The sequence below is a fragment of the Callionymus lyra genome, chromosome 6 (genome assembly GCF_982586985.1).
Source record: "Callionymus lyra chromosome 6, fCalLyr1.hap1.1, whole genome shotgun sequence".
Taxonomy (NCBI): domain Eukaryota; kingdom Metazoa; phylum Chordata; class Actinopteri; order Syngnathiformes; family Callionymidae; genus Callionymus; species Callionymus lyra.
Window position 1 is genome coordinate 20,967,757 of NC_141823.1, and position 20,803 is coordinate 20,988,559.

At 40.6% G+C, this 20,803-nt stretch overlaps 1 protein-coding gene across 5 annotated transcripts in view; it reads left to right on the forward strand.

Annotated features, from left to right (window-relative positions):
* LOC148077529 (voltage-gated potassium channel KCNC1-like) overlaps positions 1-20,803 on the forward strand; it is a 48,711-nt gene that overhangs the window by 5,663 nt on the left and 22,245 nt on the right. For all 5 annotated transcript variants that reach the window (XM_087794185.1, XM_087794186.1, XM_087794187.1 and 2 more), the window contains exon 2: positions 1,152-1,839. In XM_087794185.1, coding sequence (XP_087650311.1) covers positions 1,219-1,839 — 621 coding nt within the window. In that variant the 5' untranslated portion in view covers positions 1,152-1,218. The remainder of the gene's footprint in view (positions 1-1,151; positions 1,840-20,803) is intronic.

The following is a 20,803-nucleotide window of genomic DNA, read 5'->3' on the forward strand; positions in this document are numbered from 1 at the left end:
AATGTTGTGAACAGAGGAACTGATGATTCCACCTCTTCAGTGAAATGCGAGTCTCTTATGCGGAATATGAGAGCAAGTGAGGAAGAGGGAGGCAGGGAGAGAGAGGAGGGGGGAGGGTGAGGCGAAGTGGATGGGGAGGGTTGGTGGTGACGGGGGGGCTCTTTGAAAAGAGGAAAAAAAAAAAGGTTAACAACATAGATACGGTTGCATGTGTGCTGCACACGCGTGTGCGTCTGCGGCGAGTGGCGATGCATCTGCGGGGCGAATTCTCTGACCTCTCCAGGAGGCGGATGAACGGAATAACTCCTGCTTTTTACTGCAGCAGAATTCATTCACTTTTATAGCGCACTCTCCTTTTTTTTCGATACCCGGCTCCTCTCTGTGCACCCCCTCCTCTTCCCTATTCACCCCCTGCACCCCCCCTCTTCTTCCATTACTGGAGGAGAGACAATATTACACTGTAGCTCCCTTCAGTCAAAGAGCTGCTCACACACACACACATGGACGTGCACGTTCTGGTCTTTGTTTGAGTCAAGACTGTTTTTTTCCTGATTGCCATTTGTTCTGTCCTTTTATGACACCCCCTCCCATGCCCCCCCCCCCCCCCCCCACCTATTACACACACGCTCTATCTCCATGTCCGTACACAAAGTGGCCCACGAGAATTGACATAATTGAGCTTTGCTTTGGATCTGAGGTGTGTGTGTTGAGGGGCTGCTGCAGTGGTTGTTGCACACACACACTGGTTGAGATGAACCAACATTAGTACGCACACCGAAACACCAGGGAGGTAATTAACAGACACACACACACCAACACACACATGTTCGCACATAAACACACATCGTGCTGCACCCCCTTACGTCAGAGAAGCTTTCTGAGGGAGGTAGACCCCATTTTTTTCTTCTCCTGCCAGGCTCTGCTTTCTGCATCTCACACACACTCCTCAGTGAGTTAGTGATGCTCAAGTCCCACATATCAAAGTGGGGATAATAGAGGATGGAGACAGACTTCATCATAGTGTCAGCAACACATCTCGTTCCTAACATGCATCAGGGATTATTTTCCATATTTTTTTGCTAATTGTAATGTATATAATCTGCATCTAAACCTCCCTTCTGCTGAAATTTCTGCCCTTTTCTCTCCCGCAGACTCCTCAGACTCCTCCCTCCTCCTCCCTTCGGTTTCTCTCATCCTCTCCCTCCCCCCCGGTCCTCTATGCTCAGTTCGGTGTGTGTATCCTCTTTCAAAGGGCGCAAGGGTGGGAACAAGTCGTCCAACAAAGCATGTTACAGCGCAGACATGACTTGTCCTTCGGAAAGCGAGAAAATCGTGATAAACTGCGGGGGGGTGCGGCATGAGACTTACCGGAGCACCCTAAAAACGCTGCCCGGTACCCGCTTGTCGTGGCTCACCGAGCCGGACGCCTTCAGCAACTTCGACTACGACCCCAAATTAGACGAGTTCTTCTTTGACCGACACCCGTCGGTCTTCTCCTTCATCCTCAACTACTACCGCACCGGGAAGTTGCACTGTCCCAACGATGTGTGCGGCCCCTTGTTCGAGGAGGAGCTGGCCTTCTGGGGCATCGACGAGACGGACGTGGAGGCGTGTTGCTGGATGAACTACCGGCAGCACCGGGACGCGGAGGAGGCGCTGGACAGCTTCGAGACTCCGGAGCCGGACGCGCCGGACGACGACCCGGCGCTCGGAGGCGCGGACGGGGACCTGAAGAGGCTGTGCATGCAGGAGGACCACAGGAGGACAGGCTGGTGGAAAACTTGGCAGCCCAAAATTTGGGCGCTGTTTGAAGACCCGTATTCCTCCAAATATGCCCGGGTGAGTTTCCACTAGTTTCTTCTCGAGGCACGATAAGTTTAAGAAAACTTGCATGTATTCCTCCTCAGAGGGTCTTTGCATGTCTCCATCCAGACCATGTACCAAACTGCACATGATGAATAATTGATGTTGGCAGCTGAGGAGAAAAAAAAATGCTATAGCTCTGCATCGTAAGATGGTTCTTTTCGGTTGCGTTCACGTGTTGTTATTAACCACTTCGCTCCCGAGGCCAGATTCACTCTAGAATTATTGCCACTGTGTTCTGCAACTTGAGGCAGGTTGGTCCGTGAACGCACCACCCGCTGCGCCATGCATCCAAACGTCCTCATTATGGTCGGATTTGTCCGTTTACGATGCACATCACTGCGCCCCTATTTCATGTCAGACTTATTTATTGGAGCCTTCCCATGCCCTTGATATACACCCCCCCCCCAACCCTCCGCCCGCCTATAGTGTGTGTGTGTGTCCCAGGTGGAAGCTTTTACGCACAGGCATGTTGGCATTTTGAGTGAAATATTTAATCAGACTATTTTTTGATGACTTCAGTTTATGATATACATCGTGTTTTATTCCCCCCCTGGTTAATTGAAGTTGTGACATACAAATCCAGATGTTTTGGAAATATGTGTTGCTGCTTTGAGGGGGTGTGTCGGTCCATAGGTGCACATGCAGAACCAGACAGGCAGCAGACACCTGCAGTGGCGAGAGATTCATGCCAGCACACACACACACACACACACACACACACACACACAACAGGCTGAAATGAACTTCAAATTCTGCACCATGAAGCCCGTGCAAAGTCCGGCAAGACCGTGATGGTAACTAGAGGAGACCTTCAGGATGGAGAAAGTGTTGGACAGTGATTGGCAGAGAATCAGCATTAAGTCATCCGATTTGTCTCTCTGCTCTCTGTGGACTCAGGATCAGGCAGGAGGCGCTTCTCTAACTGTCACTCCAACTCCAGTCAGATTGATTTATCACCAGCTAAAGCAATAACCAGACTATTGACTGGATCCTTAATAGAACAATACAATGAAGGTGTTACCCAAGTTGCCATTTGGGTGTTTGTCACAGAGAAAATACTCAGAAGTATTACATCCATGTGTAAACAAAAAAAAAGCATAAAGAATATAACTCAAAAATAGGTCTCAACATGGAAACAACATTGTTAGCAAATGTAGCAAAAAAAGAAACATCTGTTGCAATTTAGTCTTATCGTCAAAGTTTATATTTTCAGTTGTTTGGATACGACTATTTTAGAGTTTTTAAAATCTAGCAGTGTCTTGGATGTTGGCTAGTCTCGCGATAATGTTTCCGTTCATGGCATGAAAAAGTAAATTTCTCCCTTTGTTTCAATTCCGATAGCCATGTTGAATACATTTTATGCAAATATTTTTATCACCCAAAAGAGCCATTATTAAATCCAAAGTTTGAATCAACAATTCCACCCCTCACCTGGTTCCAAACACCTTTAATTGGGGTTAAAAATGTGTGAAGAAAAATGTTCAATTTTCGATCCATTTTCAAATGTTGGTATCACAGATGAACTAGTAAAAGGATCACCATATAACCTTGGTTCCTTTAGTTTAAGTACACCTTGTATACGGTTAACTATACCTGTTGGCAGCGGCTGTCGTTTCCAATTGTGTACAGTGTATGGTCACCTTCTTTCTCTTCGGGATAACACGGACATAATATCCAGAGGGGCTTGTGATGGAATGTTGGGGTTATGCAGAGTACAGATATTCTTCTCACCCAGCAGCTCTATGTTTGTGTGCTAATGCAGCCCTTTCGGTGTAAGACTCGATACACCAGTGTTGAACGTCAAACAGTGATGTGACCCAGATCACTTGTTCTCCCTCCCATGCCCTCTCTTCAAGTATCTGGTCATGGATGAAGCTTATTTTTCGGGGGCTTGAAAGGCAGGGAGAAGCAAAATTGTACGTGCAGAGAAAAGATTGAGAGTTGGAGAGAGGGAGACTAGGGGGAAAAGCTGAGGAATCGAAAGCGACAGATGAGAGGGAGGACGAGGGAGACGAGCGGAGATACAGGGAGACAGGAGGAGAGACATTACTCAAATGATTTAGGGGGTTTGTTTGCACGGCGGCGATAAAACGCATCAGCAATCAATGTTTTGATCAGAGCCTTCGACGTAGAGACTTTTTTTTCTTCTTTTTCCTCCATAATTGAAGCTCCTCTGCTGCTGCTGCTGCTGGGGGTGTGATGCTCCGGCGGGTCTACTGTAGTAGCACATGCGTGTGAAAACACACACGCGCTGGTGTCTATGCTGGCTTTTCTGCTGCAGTAGACTCCACGAGAGGAGGGGGAGCACCAGAGGAAGAGAAAAGAGGTGGAGGGGGTGGAAGTGAGAGGAATAGGCCGGGCGAAGGGGAAATGGAGAAGAGGTAAGATAGTGAGGAGGAATAAGAGGGAAGAAAAATGTGGAGTTTTGAATTAACCAGGAGGAGCGATCACAGGCATGCTGGGGGGGGGGACCCTTTTCTTAGTCTCTTCGATTAGCCTTAAAGGTCTGAGCCGTCCAATCAACAACCCCCCCCATCACCTCCTGCCTGCATATTGATTGATTTGACATTGATTATCTTCTTTTTTTGGCCCTTTAAAAGGCACGATCAAAATCTCAGAAACCGATACTAGATTCCAGCCAGTTCTTCGATGTTAGAGGACAAAAAACCCTGAAGATTTATGGACGCGTGTTACCATTTGACGAGCTGCTATACAATACCATTTGCATCTGATTTCCGTATTGATCAGCCGCTTCAGTTCGGTTTGGAAGAACCACCTGCTACATTTGACACGGTTGAATCCTGGTCAGTTCTCTGATGCGCTTGTGTCTAATGAGTGTTTTTTACTTTGTGTTCTCAGTGACTCTGATGACTAACATTCAAATGAAGAATCTTAAATGTCACTTGTATCTATTATCAATTGTTATGTTATCGACCCGGGTGACATGGAGTTTGTAATGACTTGAGATCTTTGACTGGCTAGTTGTCTTTTGGTTTGACTGACCATGTGTAGAAGTCCTAATGTCCAATCGTAGATTTAAATCATTTTGTTCTTAAAAAAAACCCAGTGTAACTGATCTGAATATACTGGATACACAGACAGATAACGTGTCAGCGATGTGGCGGGTTTACTCGTGGTTTGCTCTCGCCAAAACACAAAAAACCTGTTTGCTCATGCGTAAAAACAAGAGCACGGAGCACAATGGTTTGCATTTTTAAATTGGAGTTTTTACTATTGCTGAGATTTCAGGAAAATATAAAATCAACAAATTTATTCTGATTTAGAAGATTTTTGAGAGTTTTAAATGTAACAAAGATACTTGCAAACAGTTATGTAATTGTGCTTATCTTGTTGCAATGATGGTGTTGAGACAGAGACGCCTTCGTATGAAATTAATAAAATAGTGATACTAAGGTGGCCAAATATTCAAGAAACATTTTGAGTCATTTGGTGAAAACAATCCTGTTAAATCAAATGATACAAGTCCAGAGTTAATGCAGCGGAGAGCTTCTTATTGATGAGGCTTTTTTTATTTTAATGAGGGAAATTGAATAATATTGTAATAATAATAATAATAATAAAAATAAATAATTGCTTTCTTTGGATTTAATTTGTAGTTTAAATAAGTTGAATCCAAATCTGAGTTCTGCCATTTTGCTCTTTTACATTGTTAAATGTAACTTAAAAAAACTAAATTTAAAGTACCTTGACTTTAGACTTCGCTGTCTGTCAGCACAAAACTACATAAAGCGTTCTTTAAATAAAATATAATCGTAGCAACAAACAGTAGTGCAGGCCTTTAAGAGTAAATCCAAATAAGGTGACTCAGAATTACAACATAAACCAGTGAAGTCATGGCCGCTAAGACTCCCTTTTACTGTGTTTACCTGATGACCGATTGTCGATTTGGTCGGCATCCATGTTCCCGATCTGATAGTCTCTCCCTGTCTGGGCTGATTTTAAGTGTCACTTTGCCTTATTTACACCATGTGACAAAATATTTTAAGTTGGTGTTACTGCGACTACAATTTTTAAGCAGAATACTGTCCTTAGAGGGCCTCAGTATTGTTTTGATCTAAAACCAGTTTTTAACTGGTGCTAAGATGGTGACTGAAACTCTGATTAAAGAATGATGAAAAATATGTAAAAAACAAAACAAAACAAATAGTAAAATAAATCACATTTTTCAATTTGGACTAATCATTTAGCTTGTTTTCATACATGTACATTTTCTCCGATTTATGTTGGGCAGTGCAATTTCTGGGGCTAAATACATGTTAAATGTTTTTATTTTAAAACATTATATTAGCGAAAGAACAAAGAAAAGCGCATCAATCTAGGTTCCCTATTTTTTTGGGTTACTATAGTTTACGTCAGAACCGATGGCATCATGGTACCAAGTATTTGTCCCTAGTCCTGATAGGTATCAGAACAGGCACATGTTACTTTGATTACTGGTCTTCTGTCCACCATGAGAAAAGACCCAAAGATTAAGTAAATCAAGAAAACCAGCATCAGCATCAATCCTTTTCCTTAGAACCAGCCCAGTGGTATCTGACAAAGAAAAACATGATTTTACTGTTTCTATTGTAGTCAAGTGGAGTTAAAACAATCCCACTGTGGCACTTATTTTATTTAGGACCCAAATCAGAGGCAACAATACATAAGAGATGCTCAAGGACAGAATTTTGACTCAATTATTCTCCTTTGTCCTGAATTTTCTTGCTTGCAGACATTGGAGGACACAATGAGATCCTCCCTCGTGCAAATATAGATGTTATTGGTCCGGCAGGTTTTCGGACACGTTGTCCACTTACGGCTCCAGTTTAAAACAGGAAGGGCAGGCTTGTCTTTGTCAGCAGTCTCTGTACAGCGTGTCATTTGCAGCTCAACAAGCACGAGACGCTGCTCTTCCCCTTTCACTTTTTGAGCCTCAGTTTGGATTCCGTCTCTTGTATGTGTACAAACCCTCTCACCTGAAGGTCAGTCCTTGTGGCTCATTATCTTCTGCTCAAGAAGACACACATGCTTTCATCAACAAAAACGTTGATGGACATCAAACGTATCGTCCTTTTTGGAATACTCGTTTAAAATCCAACTATTTTTCATTAAAAGTATTACGATAGTGGATATAATGACCAAACCTAACATTTTAAGATAATACTAAGTGATTCTCAGTGAAAAAATGAGGATCGTCTTCAATTGAAGTTTACAAATAACCTTATAATTCTCAGCTCACGGATTAGTTTAATTCATTCTGGATACTATGAAATATACAACATGAATTCTAAGTCAATGTAATGTTCTTTTTTTTTGACTCCCTGCCTAAAAGTTTAACTTGTTTTTCTTCCTCTATGATAATTTCCTCTCCCCATGCAATTCCAGATCACTTGAAATGCCCGTTTCCCACTTTCGTGGCATCCCTGAAGGCTGCCTCTGAAAATAGCAGAGGGTGAACGAGTCCTAAATTTCATCCTCTGGTGGCAACTTTGGCTCCATAACTTGCTAGCTTGACACTCAGAACCCAGATCAGACCGAACGAAGAGAACAAAAACTCATTTTTGTGCCCTAGAAAGAGAGAGAAAAAAAGAGGATGATGGAGTCAAGTCTCAAGCGTTTTTCTATCTGACCGATGGATAATTAGTGGGCTTAACTCCATGTTAAATGAAGCGTGCTGTGTTTCTCTTCTCCCTGACGAGGTTTTACTCTCTAGAGCTTCTCATGTTGTGATGTTTCTCCGTAACACAAGCTGGATCAGGAGGTGATATTGCTCTGCATCGGTGTTTCCTAACCAGGACCGTTATCTCTGAACGTTTAGAGGTTGAATTACAATCTTTACCCCTCATCGAAAATGTTTTTTGTTGTCTTAACCTAGTCATTATAATGAAGGAGTCTTGTTTTTATCTCGAATTATGAAATGTACTTATTTGTTGTGGCTCTCAGACAACTCAACAGATACAGTTATTCTTGAATCCAATTGAAAATTCCAACCTGACACAAATTCTTTCCTAAAATAATCATGGAAATAGTCAGAATCAGCACATATAGCCTCAGTTTTACTGTTATTTCAGAAAAAAAGGTTTATTTAATTATTTAATTTTAAAAAGGAACTACATTTTATTAAAGCCAGTTTAATAATTCTTATTCCCAGTATACACACATACAAGTGATTTATTTTGGTGATATCATTATATTTTGTGTTTATTTATAAGTCATTTTTGAGGTTTTTGCATTTTAGTTTAGCCCAAGTTTTGACCAGAGGCAGCGCATAGAAGCCATACAAGTGTTGGGCAAAACCTAAAAATGGCAACACTTTTCTATCATTCGTCTCAATCTCATTATGCTTTCGTTCAAAATTAATCTCAATATGTGCCAAAACAATTCCAGAAGGAAGGAACAAACTCAAACATATTGTTGTAAAATTAAGGATTTAACTTCATCTGAATATGACCTTGTCTTGACCTCAAGTACGAGGCCTTTAAATAAGTCGTTTGAGACACTCAAAGTTGAGCTGATGAGGTCGAGCAGAGATCTTGGAAGACATCGAGACTCAGAACCAAGAGTAACATTTTGGGATTTCTCAATAAGAGCTAGTAAAATAAAAAATATATTAAACTGTATAATGATAGATAATACAAACAAATCATTTACGTTTCTATCTTTATGTTTGGTCATAGGAATGCGGAACAATAGCAACTAAACATGTTAAAAAACTGGCTAACATGCTGCTGAACATATTAATATGAAACAGGTTATTTGTGGTCAAAGGCTCCATTGTTTAAGTCTGTATTATTAATATTCAGATCAGACACAGTGATAGATGTTTTGTTTTCTTTCACCAATAATCACTCACAGTATGAAAATGGAAAGAGAAAGCGTGGGTGGACTCACACACGTCTACTGGCTTCCAAAACGACTGTCGGAGGATTCCTCGAGGTCGGCTGTGTATTCTCTAAATGTTGATTTATTGATCCAAGTATCGCGTGACGTCGCGGAAAGGAAGGCTTCGGAGAGTTGTGCGATTATGTCGCAGCAGAAGCGTCCACATCAATTTGAATCCGTCTCACATTGTCTTCGGTCCTTCCATTTAAGCCACGCTGGTTAAAACGCTGAATCGGTATTTCCTGCCGCCATCCTGGTCGATTGGTTTGGTGTGTATAGACGCGAGGCTTCCTTTTGGCACCTGCGACAGTCGTCGCTGAGACAACATTGGCAGAGCTGGTCAAAGTGGTGGGAGTCAGGCTTCGCTAAATAAAGTCCGTCCACGATCGTGTGGTTTATTCAGCAGCACGTGCGTAACGACCCCCAAAGTAAAAGCGGCTTAATTGTGGTTTCGCATCAAAAGTCATTTAACGGCATTTATTATTCATAAGCAAAGATCCCGGTGAGAGACATGACATGGCGCTGAAACACATTTGCCCACTTTCACCGCAACATGCTTCTTACATTTGACCCTCACAAACACCACAGTGCACACAAATCATCCCACGTGCGCTCACCTTTACACATTGGCCTGTAAGTATAGACGCCCATAAACCATTCTACTGAGGGGTCCCACTTATAGCCCTGATAAATCATGTCATTCTCAGATCACCCGTCGTAGAACCTGTCCGTTCAACGCTCCTGTTTTCCAAACACATGTTCGACAATAGAACTATTCTGACACATTTTTAAATTAAACTTGACCCGAGGGAATACACAATTTTTTTGCTTCCGCGCTGATTCTTCTGATAGAGGGTTGGGCAATTAAATTTCCCACGAGGCAACATTACAAACTGACAGTGGCTGTCAAGCCCCACAAAGAAGACTCAGTGAGGAAAAAATAGCTTAAATATGAGGGGAAAACTAAAAAAAAACACACTTAAAAAGCAAAAATAAATACTAAATGTTGATATCAAGATTTAATAATGCCATGTAATGAAAAAAAATGTAAGTATGTAATTTGATATACATTTAATTGAATTAATAATCATTAAAGATCAAACGAATGAATACAAGGTATAATAAATGTAATAAATAAAAAAAAAAATCTGAGCTGGTTGGCTGTTGGAAAAATTTCTAGATGATTTTGTTATATAGATATAGTGATGTAGTTTTACACCATGACATCATGGGGGCTGATTATACACAGTCAAAAGGCCTTAAGTGGCCCCTGGGCCTCACTTTTCTATTGGCTTTTTAATGAATGAAGGTAATTTTATTTATCTAGACAAATCCTTATATACCTGCAACTGTGTTTACTAAACAATATTATTATTCATCAGTGAAACATTTATAATATTTTATAATTTTCTTTGTAGTAAAATGTGTGTATTCATTCATCAATTTTATACATATTATATAATATTAAATAAAAGGCAAAATGATAATCCAGAATAGTAAACAAATGAAAAACATATCTACACAGCAGTTTAATCATATGTTTCTGTGCGATGGTTCCTGAGATGCTGGTCATTACTGTCTTGACTGTATTGTGTTTGTCTCTGCCTGAGTAGTCACGAGTTGTCACCCCGCGAGCGTCTCACTGTGTCGCTGCTCGTTCTTTTGGAAAGTGACATCGGAGGGCGTCACCAGGAAGAGTCCTGCGTGACCATCTGCTTCCTGGTGATTGTTGCTCCCGTCCAAGAGGCTTCTGAGCATCACTGGCGACTCTATATCGAGGCTTCATCAGAGCAGTCTCTGAAACTTGAAAATATATATTTCATTTTTCAATGATTATGATCATGGCGGCTTTTGATTGGCTCTCCTTTTCCAATCCTCAAGTGATGAGCTACGAATGACTAAAATTATAGTTGGACTTCAAATAAATTCATGCATTCATAGTTTTAAAGCTGATCTTGGCTGGCCAGGTTTGTAACACAATTCCCTGCTGTTCACCAATTAAAGTGATAATTCACCCAGAATTCCCTCATTTTCTCCTCGACCTCATGTCGACTAAGGGTTTAAGAATGTTTTCAGAGTAATCTGTTCCTTATTAGAGTTATATACACAAATTTAAGTTCATTTTAATGTAGTGACTGGAGCTCAGGTTTATCTTCCTCAAAAAACATCTAAATACCAACTCCATGGTGCTCGTCTGTAACGTCCATCTTGTATTGAAGAGAGTTTGAAGCGTGAAAAACTAAAACAAGAGTATATTTTAAGCTTCGTGTGTAGCAGACCTTTAAATAATTACAAGTGATACGGAGCAGACAGTCTACTGTCTACACTGAAAGTGCTTTAGATATTTAACCAGAGTACTTCCTGTCTGTGTGGCTTTTTATTCTTTAAACGTTTGCTACAAACAAGCTTAAAACATAGACTTAATTAAGCTTTTTTTCAAACCGTAGCTCATGTCGAGGCTTCTATAAAAGATGGACGTTACAGAATGGAGGTATTTGGATGTTTTTAAGTGCCTTTTAGACGAAGGAAGATGAGAAAAACTTTAATGTCGATTAGGTCGGAATTATTTACAGAGTAATCTGTTTTTTTACTGTGTTTTCAGGTAGAAATCTATCTCTTCATTTTAACGTAGCGACTGGAGCTCAGTTTTCTTTGTTCAAAAATACACTTTAAAACATCCAAATGCATCCATACGTGTCCGTCTTGAGGTGTTTTTCTGTGTGTTTTTGGACCAAAAAAAGTGACCGTCATATGAACATACATTTCTGCCTATAACTCTACAATGGAACAGATTACTCTGGAAATGTTCCCACCTTTTAGCAGACATGAGTAGAAAATTAGTGGACTTTGAGTGAATTATCACTTTTAAACAATTCATTCATCAATTACATGTTATTATTTTAGATCAAAGGAGGCATCCAACCCTCGTATGAACAATCCAGACTCATCAATTAACCTGAATGAACCTTTTTTGACTAGTGGGAGGAATCCCCAGAGTAAACCCACGCATGTAAGGAGAAAACATACGGTCTCATTATAGGTCTAGTTTTGCCTCAAGCTAGGTTCTCACATACCACACATATAATTGTCTTTCCTTTTTTTTCCCCATTGTAAACAACAGATCAAAGATAATGAACAAATAAATAGGTCGTAAAGTTCACAATTACATCTTATTTTCCAGTGTATCGCTTTTCATTTTTCCTGACAAGCCGCATAAGTAATTCATGAAGTTTTGAGCTAAAAATGGCTCAAGACAGACAACAGTGAGCTTTTAATGGGAACAAAAGAAGTGACATAACGAGGAAGTGACGACGACTCGACTGGAATCGGATCCACACACACACCTCTTTACGTCAATCACCGGGAGATGTTGAAATGAAGATAAATACTGTTGATTCTTCTCTTGCGGTCGTAATTTTGTGGCTGTGAGAAGCACTTTGAGGTGTTATTTTGGATTAGAATTTAGTGGGGGAAATATCGACGAGCACTAATTTGAGCGAGGAGGACGGCGGGTCGAGGTGAAGGGTCATGACAGCAGTCTGTCAGCACGGCTAATCGAGCCGCGACACCGCTGCCAACGCTGCTTTATGTATCTCAGCCACCTCCGGCAGGAGCGGCGAGGGCGGGAGGAGGAAGGAAAAGTGAAGAAGCAGGGCGTTGGGGTGGGCTTGTCAGAAGGACAAATGCTCATAATATGCTGCAGTAATGTGAACTGAATCCCGATGAGAGGAAGGAATCACACGTGCCGCTCGCTCACCTCCACACGTTGTACTCAGAAATCTCTGACACAACTGCAGTGGGAGTGAAATGGAGGAAAACCTAAACACCGCAGAGCAGATAGGAGCCGTGACGACCGGGAGCCGTGTGTGTGTGTTTGCTGGTGTGTGAGGGTGTGTGTTTAGTCGTGTGCGTGTGTAGGTGAGCGCATTGATTCAACCGGCGTTGAGTCATTCAGGGAATCTCGGAAACAGAAGTGAGTCCGCTTTGCTTTAAATTCGGCAGGATCACTTCCAAGTGCTCTGACCTCGCGGATTGAACGCTTCCAGAGCTCCGAAAAAATCACGAGGATTAGCCAAAGCTGCGGCTAATTATATCGTAATGTTCAGTTCCAACACCAGGACCCGATCGTCTCCTGGCCCAGGTCCTTAATGAACACGTTCATCCTTCTGCTGTATATTATATACATATATATGGTAACAGTTTTGAATGGGGAACATATATAAACTATTAATAAGCTAATTATTCAGCATGTTTTGTTTCACGATAGTGTATCGATATTCAAAAGCACTGCATCAATTTCATTTTGTTTTCAAATCATATATTATTTTTTTTCATTGTGCTTTAAAAATATATACCAAAAATATTTAAAGCGTTTGTTATCTTTGTGTTGTAATTTAACTTCCCGATGCTAGATGGCATCATTGATTATATACTTCAAAACTAAAAAAACAATAAAATTCATGACTGAGGACGAGAGGATACAGGTGACTCCAGCAGCTTGATAAAAGCTGATGTTTGGACATATTTTGGTTTCAAAACAAATGAAAGCAGTTACGACTTTGTCAAGAGTCGTGTGGTCTGTAAATTCTGCAACACCATTCAAGTACTCGATAATACTACACATATGTCTTCATTCCTTTAGTATCGCAATATATTGTATCGTTGCCCCTGTATGTATACGTATCGTATCACCAGATTCTTACCAAAACACACCAAGTTTGAGTAGTAAAACACAAAATATCATATTTACAACTTTGGCAAAAATATACAAAATCATTAAAATAATCACATTACCTTTAAATTGGAGTTTTCAGGGTAAGAAGATCATGTTAAGATGACAACAAAAACATTTACACGGATATGCTAGAATAAAAACATTACATTTCCTTAACAAGCACAGTAACATACAACAAAATAGGACAGATCAACAGAATATCTAATGTATTTATTAACCATATAAAGGAAGAAAACAAAGAATATAAATATATTATTTTACAAAATGTATGTTGTTTTGTTAAGAGTATTTCAATAACATGTTTTATTGGTTGACCCTGGTTTATTTGCAGTGTGGAGTTGCTGCTAAAATCGGATGAGAATGACGCATGTTCACCATCTTGGCTCAGAAGAGTTTTAAAACACAAAACCCAGAAGATATTAAAACGATAAATCAAGCGAATGATTGGATGTTCGCAGTCGCCAATTAGGACGGAGTTAACAGTGGCGTGTGCAGGATCGAGTGCATTTATTGGACAAGTTGAATCCTGTTATAGCGTTGGTGCACATTTATGAGGATTTAAGGATGCTATTTATAGTTCAAACTAAAAGTGAAAGAAAGTCTCCTCCTGCTGTCGTTGCTATCTGCCTCCCGTTCTCACGCGCTCCGCGTCCCTGTGGGAAGCTCTCTCCTCCTTTCATCTGACGTTCCTCTTTCCTCCTCTTTGTCTTGTGCGACCCAAGTTCCTTTTGTGATCTGGACACAGAGTAGCGGACGCGGTGCTGCTGAGAACACAGCAGCCATGATGATGACAGCGGTGATTGTGATGGTGCAAGTGCAGGCTATTCCTGTAATCCAGCCAAGGTTAAACCCACACTGCAAGCTAAGTGGCTACTTTGGAAGTCTGTGAGTGATGGCGACAGTCGCTCACCTACTATCACAGATTAATCACCTGGTCTTGATCTAAAGCCTTCCATTGGCTGCCCTTCGGGAGAAGAAAATGTCTTCAACATCATTTAAATAACCATTTTCTTTTTTTTATTATCCTCCATTGCAGATTTTCCGATCAGCCTCTTCTTTTCATTGCTGACTCGACGACGTCCACCATTTGCTTCGCCGCCTCTGACTCCGGTTCTAACCGGGCTCATCATACCAATGTTGTTCAAAACGATCAGAATTCGGGTCAATAATGCCCGATTTTTTTCTCAACATCTCTGGCACGCTCGCTCACTGACAAACAGGGCTCTCACAATTCTCCATGCAGCCCTCGTCTCTCCAGCTGCAGGAGCAGTATTTGGCTTAGTCCTGTCCTTGGTTTCTGAAAGCAGAGGCTAACGCAGCGGTTGTCATGGTGACAGAGAGCCAGGCAGTGCTGTGGTAATACTGTAATGATAAAGCTCTTCTGGAAGGTGCCGCAGTAAACAGAGCACCACTAGGGTCCCGTTAGGAGAGAAAGAAGCGCAGTGTCGCGTGTGATGAAATCAGAATCTATCCTGAGATTTATTACCAACATTCAACCTTTCCTCTCACACCTTTCTCTCTCTCTCTCTCTCTCTCCCTCTCTCTCTCCGTGTCTCCGTCTCACGTCATTGTCTTTCACCTCCTCTGCACATATTCACATCCCCCCCTTCGGTCCCTCGCTCGCTCGCACATCCGTTGAACTGTTCCGAATTCCTGTCCCTCAAAGATCCTTCTTCGTTTTCACTCTTTCTTTCACCGTCTCTTGCTTTTTTTTTTGAATTCACGCTGATGATCTTTGACAATCTAATTCCAGAGTCTAGAGAGCGACTCCTCTTGAAGGTCATTGACCACACATATGCTTCCGTGCAAAACTACATGTGACAGCATTTTGAAGAAGGAAACAGGGGCCGTTCGTCCCTCCAACGCGATGACTTATTTCACGCCATATGTCTCCCCGACACATACCGCTCACCTGTAGGCTCCGTGCAGTTTTGATGAATGATATTTTATGAATGCAGAGGCGGCCGCTTCGCCGTCACTCCTGACACACAACACAAAGCTTCTCGACGCGCCGATGAATTTTTAAACATCCTGGCTGGGTAGAGGGATTGATCAATATTGATCCAACATTAGATCTCTGGTGTTATCCACTGTGTCGCCCATGTAGTGGAATTTTGCTCTTTTTTTTATCGTAAAAAACATCACATCGTTGTTGTCATGTTATGACAACAATATTGGTGCTGCATGGCCTAGTCCTTGCACCTTCATAAATCCTAAATTCTCAGACTACCATGATTATTACGTCTTATTTATCACAGTTACTTAATCGTTCATTAACTAGAAAAGCACTGAGACAGAGCAAACATCTGCCAAAGGCCGGATACATATCTCTATAAAAGTAAAGCATACAATTAAAGCAATGGCCCAAATTGTGAAAATAACATATTGCTCATTGAATAAGAAATTAAAGTGTCCTCGGTGGAATGCGGACTCACATTATAACCACTGTGCCACAAGCAGGTATTGGGGGCATTTGTTTTATAAAGCCAGGTTGTCACTGTATTTCTTATCAATGAAACTTTTGGAATGTTTGTTAATAAAAAAAATCCACAAAAACAGATTTCTTCTCCCTTGAATTACTATCAATATTTCCTAAAATATACATTTAAATTCATTAATAACCTTTTGAGAAAGATGTCTCTGTTACCTTCTTGGCAGAAGTAACTTAAGCACAGAACTGTTTGACCAACGTCTCTGTGGGGATCATTTTTTTTAGAAGTTGCTATTGGGTCAGTTAATTATAAACGAAATATCCATAAAGATAATTTTAACTGATGTGAGCATCTTCAAAGCTACAGTCAAGTTGCTCACAGATACTTCATGGTACTGATGATATTTTTGTTACTGGTGGGAAATAATTTCATGAAAAGTCCGTCGTTACGAGCCCTGAATGTAGGTTTGTGCTAGAGCTCTGTTTTTAGCTCGAGCCTCTCCCCTTTTCTATATTTATATCAGTCTCTGTCCACTTTCTCCTTTATGCCTTTCTGCGCGCACAACCACATGGGCCGCTTTCGGTGGCGTGCACGGATCCCTGCTGTGTCTCAACCTGTGTGGCCGACTTAGAAGAGACAATGCTACTGTAGTTGTGCCACTGGCTCAGTGTGTGTGCGTTTGTATGGACTCCGGACTTGACTCATGATAAGTGGAAGAAAGACAAACAAATTTGAAATATAGAATGTGAGAATTCAGGAATTAATTAGGAGCTAATTATGCGTGAGGATCTATAATTGACAAAAGAGGACGTTAGATATGGAAATAAGTTGATGAATTGTCATTAGTGTATTGAATCTTTGTGGTCTCACTGTGGGATTGGAGCCTCACAACTGTGAGCTAATACGACACGTTTCATCAGAGAAGGCATAAAACCAATGTCACGGCATCATGCAGAGGACATGTGAAGAGAGTGGGTCGTAAACAAAGACAACATAAATGTGACAACAGGACGTTCATCATGGACTCAACAGTAAACCAAGAAGATGAAAATGGTAAAGATTATGTTTGAGTTGATTAAAGTTTCGATGCCAAAATCATAGATTGGCAGTTTTGGATTCTTCTGAAAGTGACGAAACAGAACCTGCTTACTTGCTTACTTAAAGTTTTGCTGCAGTTATGAGAGAAGTTCCTGACAAGAGACTGACCTTTCAAATGTTTTGTCAAGGAATACTGGGACACAATAGTGACGGGACATATGATTGACAGGGCACATGAAGGACGGGACACTTGAGTGATGGGTCACATGATCGAAGGCTTCAAATACTTGCTGCAGATGAAGCCACAATTGGAAATGTGTGTTGTGAAGTGGAGATGTTGATGAACCGCATTCACAGTACTTCTATGACGACACTTATATAATCAATAACTTGAATATTTAGCCAATTGAAATGTTGCATTTGAACGTGGGGTGTCAAGGGCTACATATGTAAACGACTATTACTGCTTACGGTTAAGTTCTTTTTTTCGTGTCCCTTGAAAATGTATAAACATTCCTGCTGCTGCTGTTGCCCAGTGAGGCGTGTGCATTTTAGTCATGTGACGTGGAACTCAGGCAGTAAATTGTGGTGTTAATAAAGTTTATACTTATAAACTTATACTGGGTTTAAAATGTTTGTAAATTACAAAACAAATATAGTGTGGTTTCTTAGTAATATATACGACAGAATAATACTATGGAGCCTCGTGGAGTAATACTATGACTATGACTTATTAGCGCTTGTACCGTGTACGTGTGTACCACAAGCCAGAATCAATACAAAAGGCTCATAAGGTGCACTAATGATGTTTGAGATAAAAGGGTTTAAAGTGCACTTTATAATCTGGAAAAGCCCCCCAGTAAATATAGTTGTGTTATTTTCTGTTAAGTTAGCAATACTTAAGTACCCATTTGAAGTGGGTCTACAATAATAAATACTCTGTGTTTGATAACTACTGGAAGGGCTTTCCTGTAATGGGATTAGGAGGTGTTTAAATGGAGAACCCTCTGGTGGTTATATAGCACAACTGCGTGCAACTGTATGCTTACTCAATGGTCATACCCTCAACAACATACAAAAAAAAACACTTAAATGTTGAGGCTCCTAATTTAAACATTACATTTTCTAGTTACGTGTGATTAATAGAATTATTATAGGGATGCAAATTATCTTAGAGAAGCTTCTTTACTTTTTACTGCCAGTCATTGTAGAAGAAAAAAAACTGCCACAGAGTGCTGAAACAAAATCGCGAGGATACAAACATTAGAGCATTTATCGGGAGACACCGCACACAGTGCTAGCATATCAAGCAGTTTGTTCATCACTATTGATGAAGTGTCTCCGGCTTGTTTATGTGATTTTTACCAGAAGGCCTGAGCAATAACGGCGGCAGCAACATAAAAGCAGAACACTTCAGGGTAAAACTCCGCTGGTTGCCCTGATTTGTTCATGTGAGAGATCTCTGGTGCTCAGCCAATGAGAGAGCATCGTCGGCAGGTCCCACCGGTGCTATCCTGCTTCCCGGAGACATGGGGGCTGGTGTGGGGGTCCGGGTAGGAGGGTGATTGAGAACCTCGGTATCAGTGTGTGTGTTTTCAGCATACAGAGGGGTAGAGCACTGCAGCAATTTGGGAAAAAAAGTAGGTCAGACTCTGACTAGTGAGGAACATATCAGAGGAGAAAAGAGGCTAAATGATGGACAGAGATGGGAACTCTTTGAAAGGAGATCTACAGAATTAGCTGCTGTCATAAAGCTGGAGTGAGTGCGTCACCAGAACACATCAACAAACACAACGGTCTGTAGCGCTGCCTCTGAGCAGTCATGAACTGAGAGAAAAGATGCTTTTATTGAGTCAATATGTTCGTCCACATGAGACGCCACTGGTGTCAAGAGAGAGACATTTTCTTGGCTGCTGCTGGAATTGAAGTCGGAAGCAGAAAAAAGTGTTGAAGTATAGAGGGTGATCCGCAGTTTTGGATGGGAAATTAAGAACCTTGCAAATCCAAACGCTTAGAAATCTCGACTGGAAGGAACAGTCCTCAAGTTCGACTATTAAAATCTTTACATAAGTATGTCTAGAGTTTTAAACCCTGTCGATGTTTCCAAGTTTAGTTACATTACAAAGAGACATTAAAACATAAATAAAAACTGTCCATTAAGTATTCCTGTATCTATTTATTTATTCAGGTGTTTCATTACATAAGGGGTCACGTCCCAGACTTTTGGCCTGCGGGCCATTTGAGGCCGTTGAGGTGATATTCAAGTTCACGTTCAGAAAAGGACTTCATCTACACTATCAGTTGATTGAGGAAAGAATGAGACTTAGATCAACATTGACACAAGACAACAAAAAAACATTGAATAAAAAGGTATAAATTAATATGTTTAAAATCAAAGACATGGAAATAAAACCACATTAATACCATTTGAACTGGCTCTCGCACAATTTATCAGCAGCACCGAGATGCTCCAACCTGTGGTCGAGTCTCCACAAGATTGTGCCCATGGTGGTCCCAAAGCCAGTGGAGACCCCCCTGTTTTAATGCTTTTTATTGTTCTATACCTTTTTTCTTTCTTCTGAAGATGAAATATTAAACAATGTTTTCATTGCCTCACCTAAACTGTGATCTCCATAATAATGTCCCTCCATGCTATATACTTTCTGTAAGAATCCCTCCATCCTTGTAGAATCTCAGGCTCTTTAGGAACATTCTTAGGTGCTGATGGAGTCATAGCTGCTATTGGTCTGAGCCTGACACTGACTCACTCGTCACGACTTCCCCTTCTGCTGGCTCAGCTCTTTAACTTGAAAACTTGTCAGCTAATTCCTTAAGTAATACACTGGACAGCAGTCCAAAGTCTCTTCCTGCCACTCAACCATTCGCATAAACGGATGGAGAATCCACCGATCAGTAAATGTAGCCGGTTGTGGAGCTTAAAGGCTTCTTCCTCCGGCCATGCTGGTCTTCCTCTTACGTAAGTGCATACATGGTGACACGCACAATACACCGAAGGCACTCAGGCTCCTTATATATATGGCCTCCACTCAACTATGAATTAACTTTCTCTGGCTCTTCGGGCCATGTCTGTGTTTCATTATTCATTTGAAGAAGCACAAAAGTATACCACAGCTATAAATACTCGGCAGGGCTGGTGCAAATGGACAGCAACTGGGTGAAGATGCTGCAGTGACGTTCTTCACCGACGACAAATGAGACTAATCATCGCCAAATGTGTACAACCAACGTATTAGAAATGATTTTTTATCAAGTTTCATTAGAATGAGACATGTTTATTGTATGTATAAACACATGTTGTTTTTCACTCTTTTTTCAAAACTGTTTTTTTTGCACTTATGTTTCAGGATGAATCTTTGGCATTTATAGATTGTGTTTTTAGTTATTTAGTTTTCTTGTGTATATAAATACGATCATGTTTTTAATCATGATTAAATACTTTAGGGCAATACTTTATGGAAAGTAAATTTAATTTACTAAAATACTTATTCGATGCAAATGCATTTATATACTTTTTTTTTATTCCATTAAAAGAGAATAATATTTCTGTCTACATTGATTGCTTCATTTTAACACTTGATTGTGTAAATTATTAAATGTATTTAATATTTGACAAATCAACAACATTAGTTTCATTCACTGTGTTATGTATACTGAGGTACATATTTCTATTTTGTAAAATAAAGATAATGAAATGAAATAAAAAGCTTTATGTACAGTTTTTTTGTTCATTTTCTCTTAGTTATTTCTACTTAAAATACATTTCTTTTGGTTGTATGAATGTATAACTTGCTAAAATGTTTTTTTTCCATCCTATTTGAAGCAGAAAACA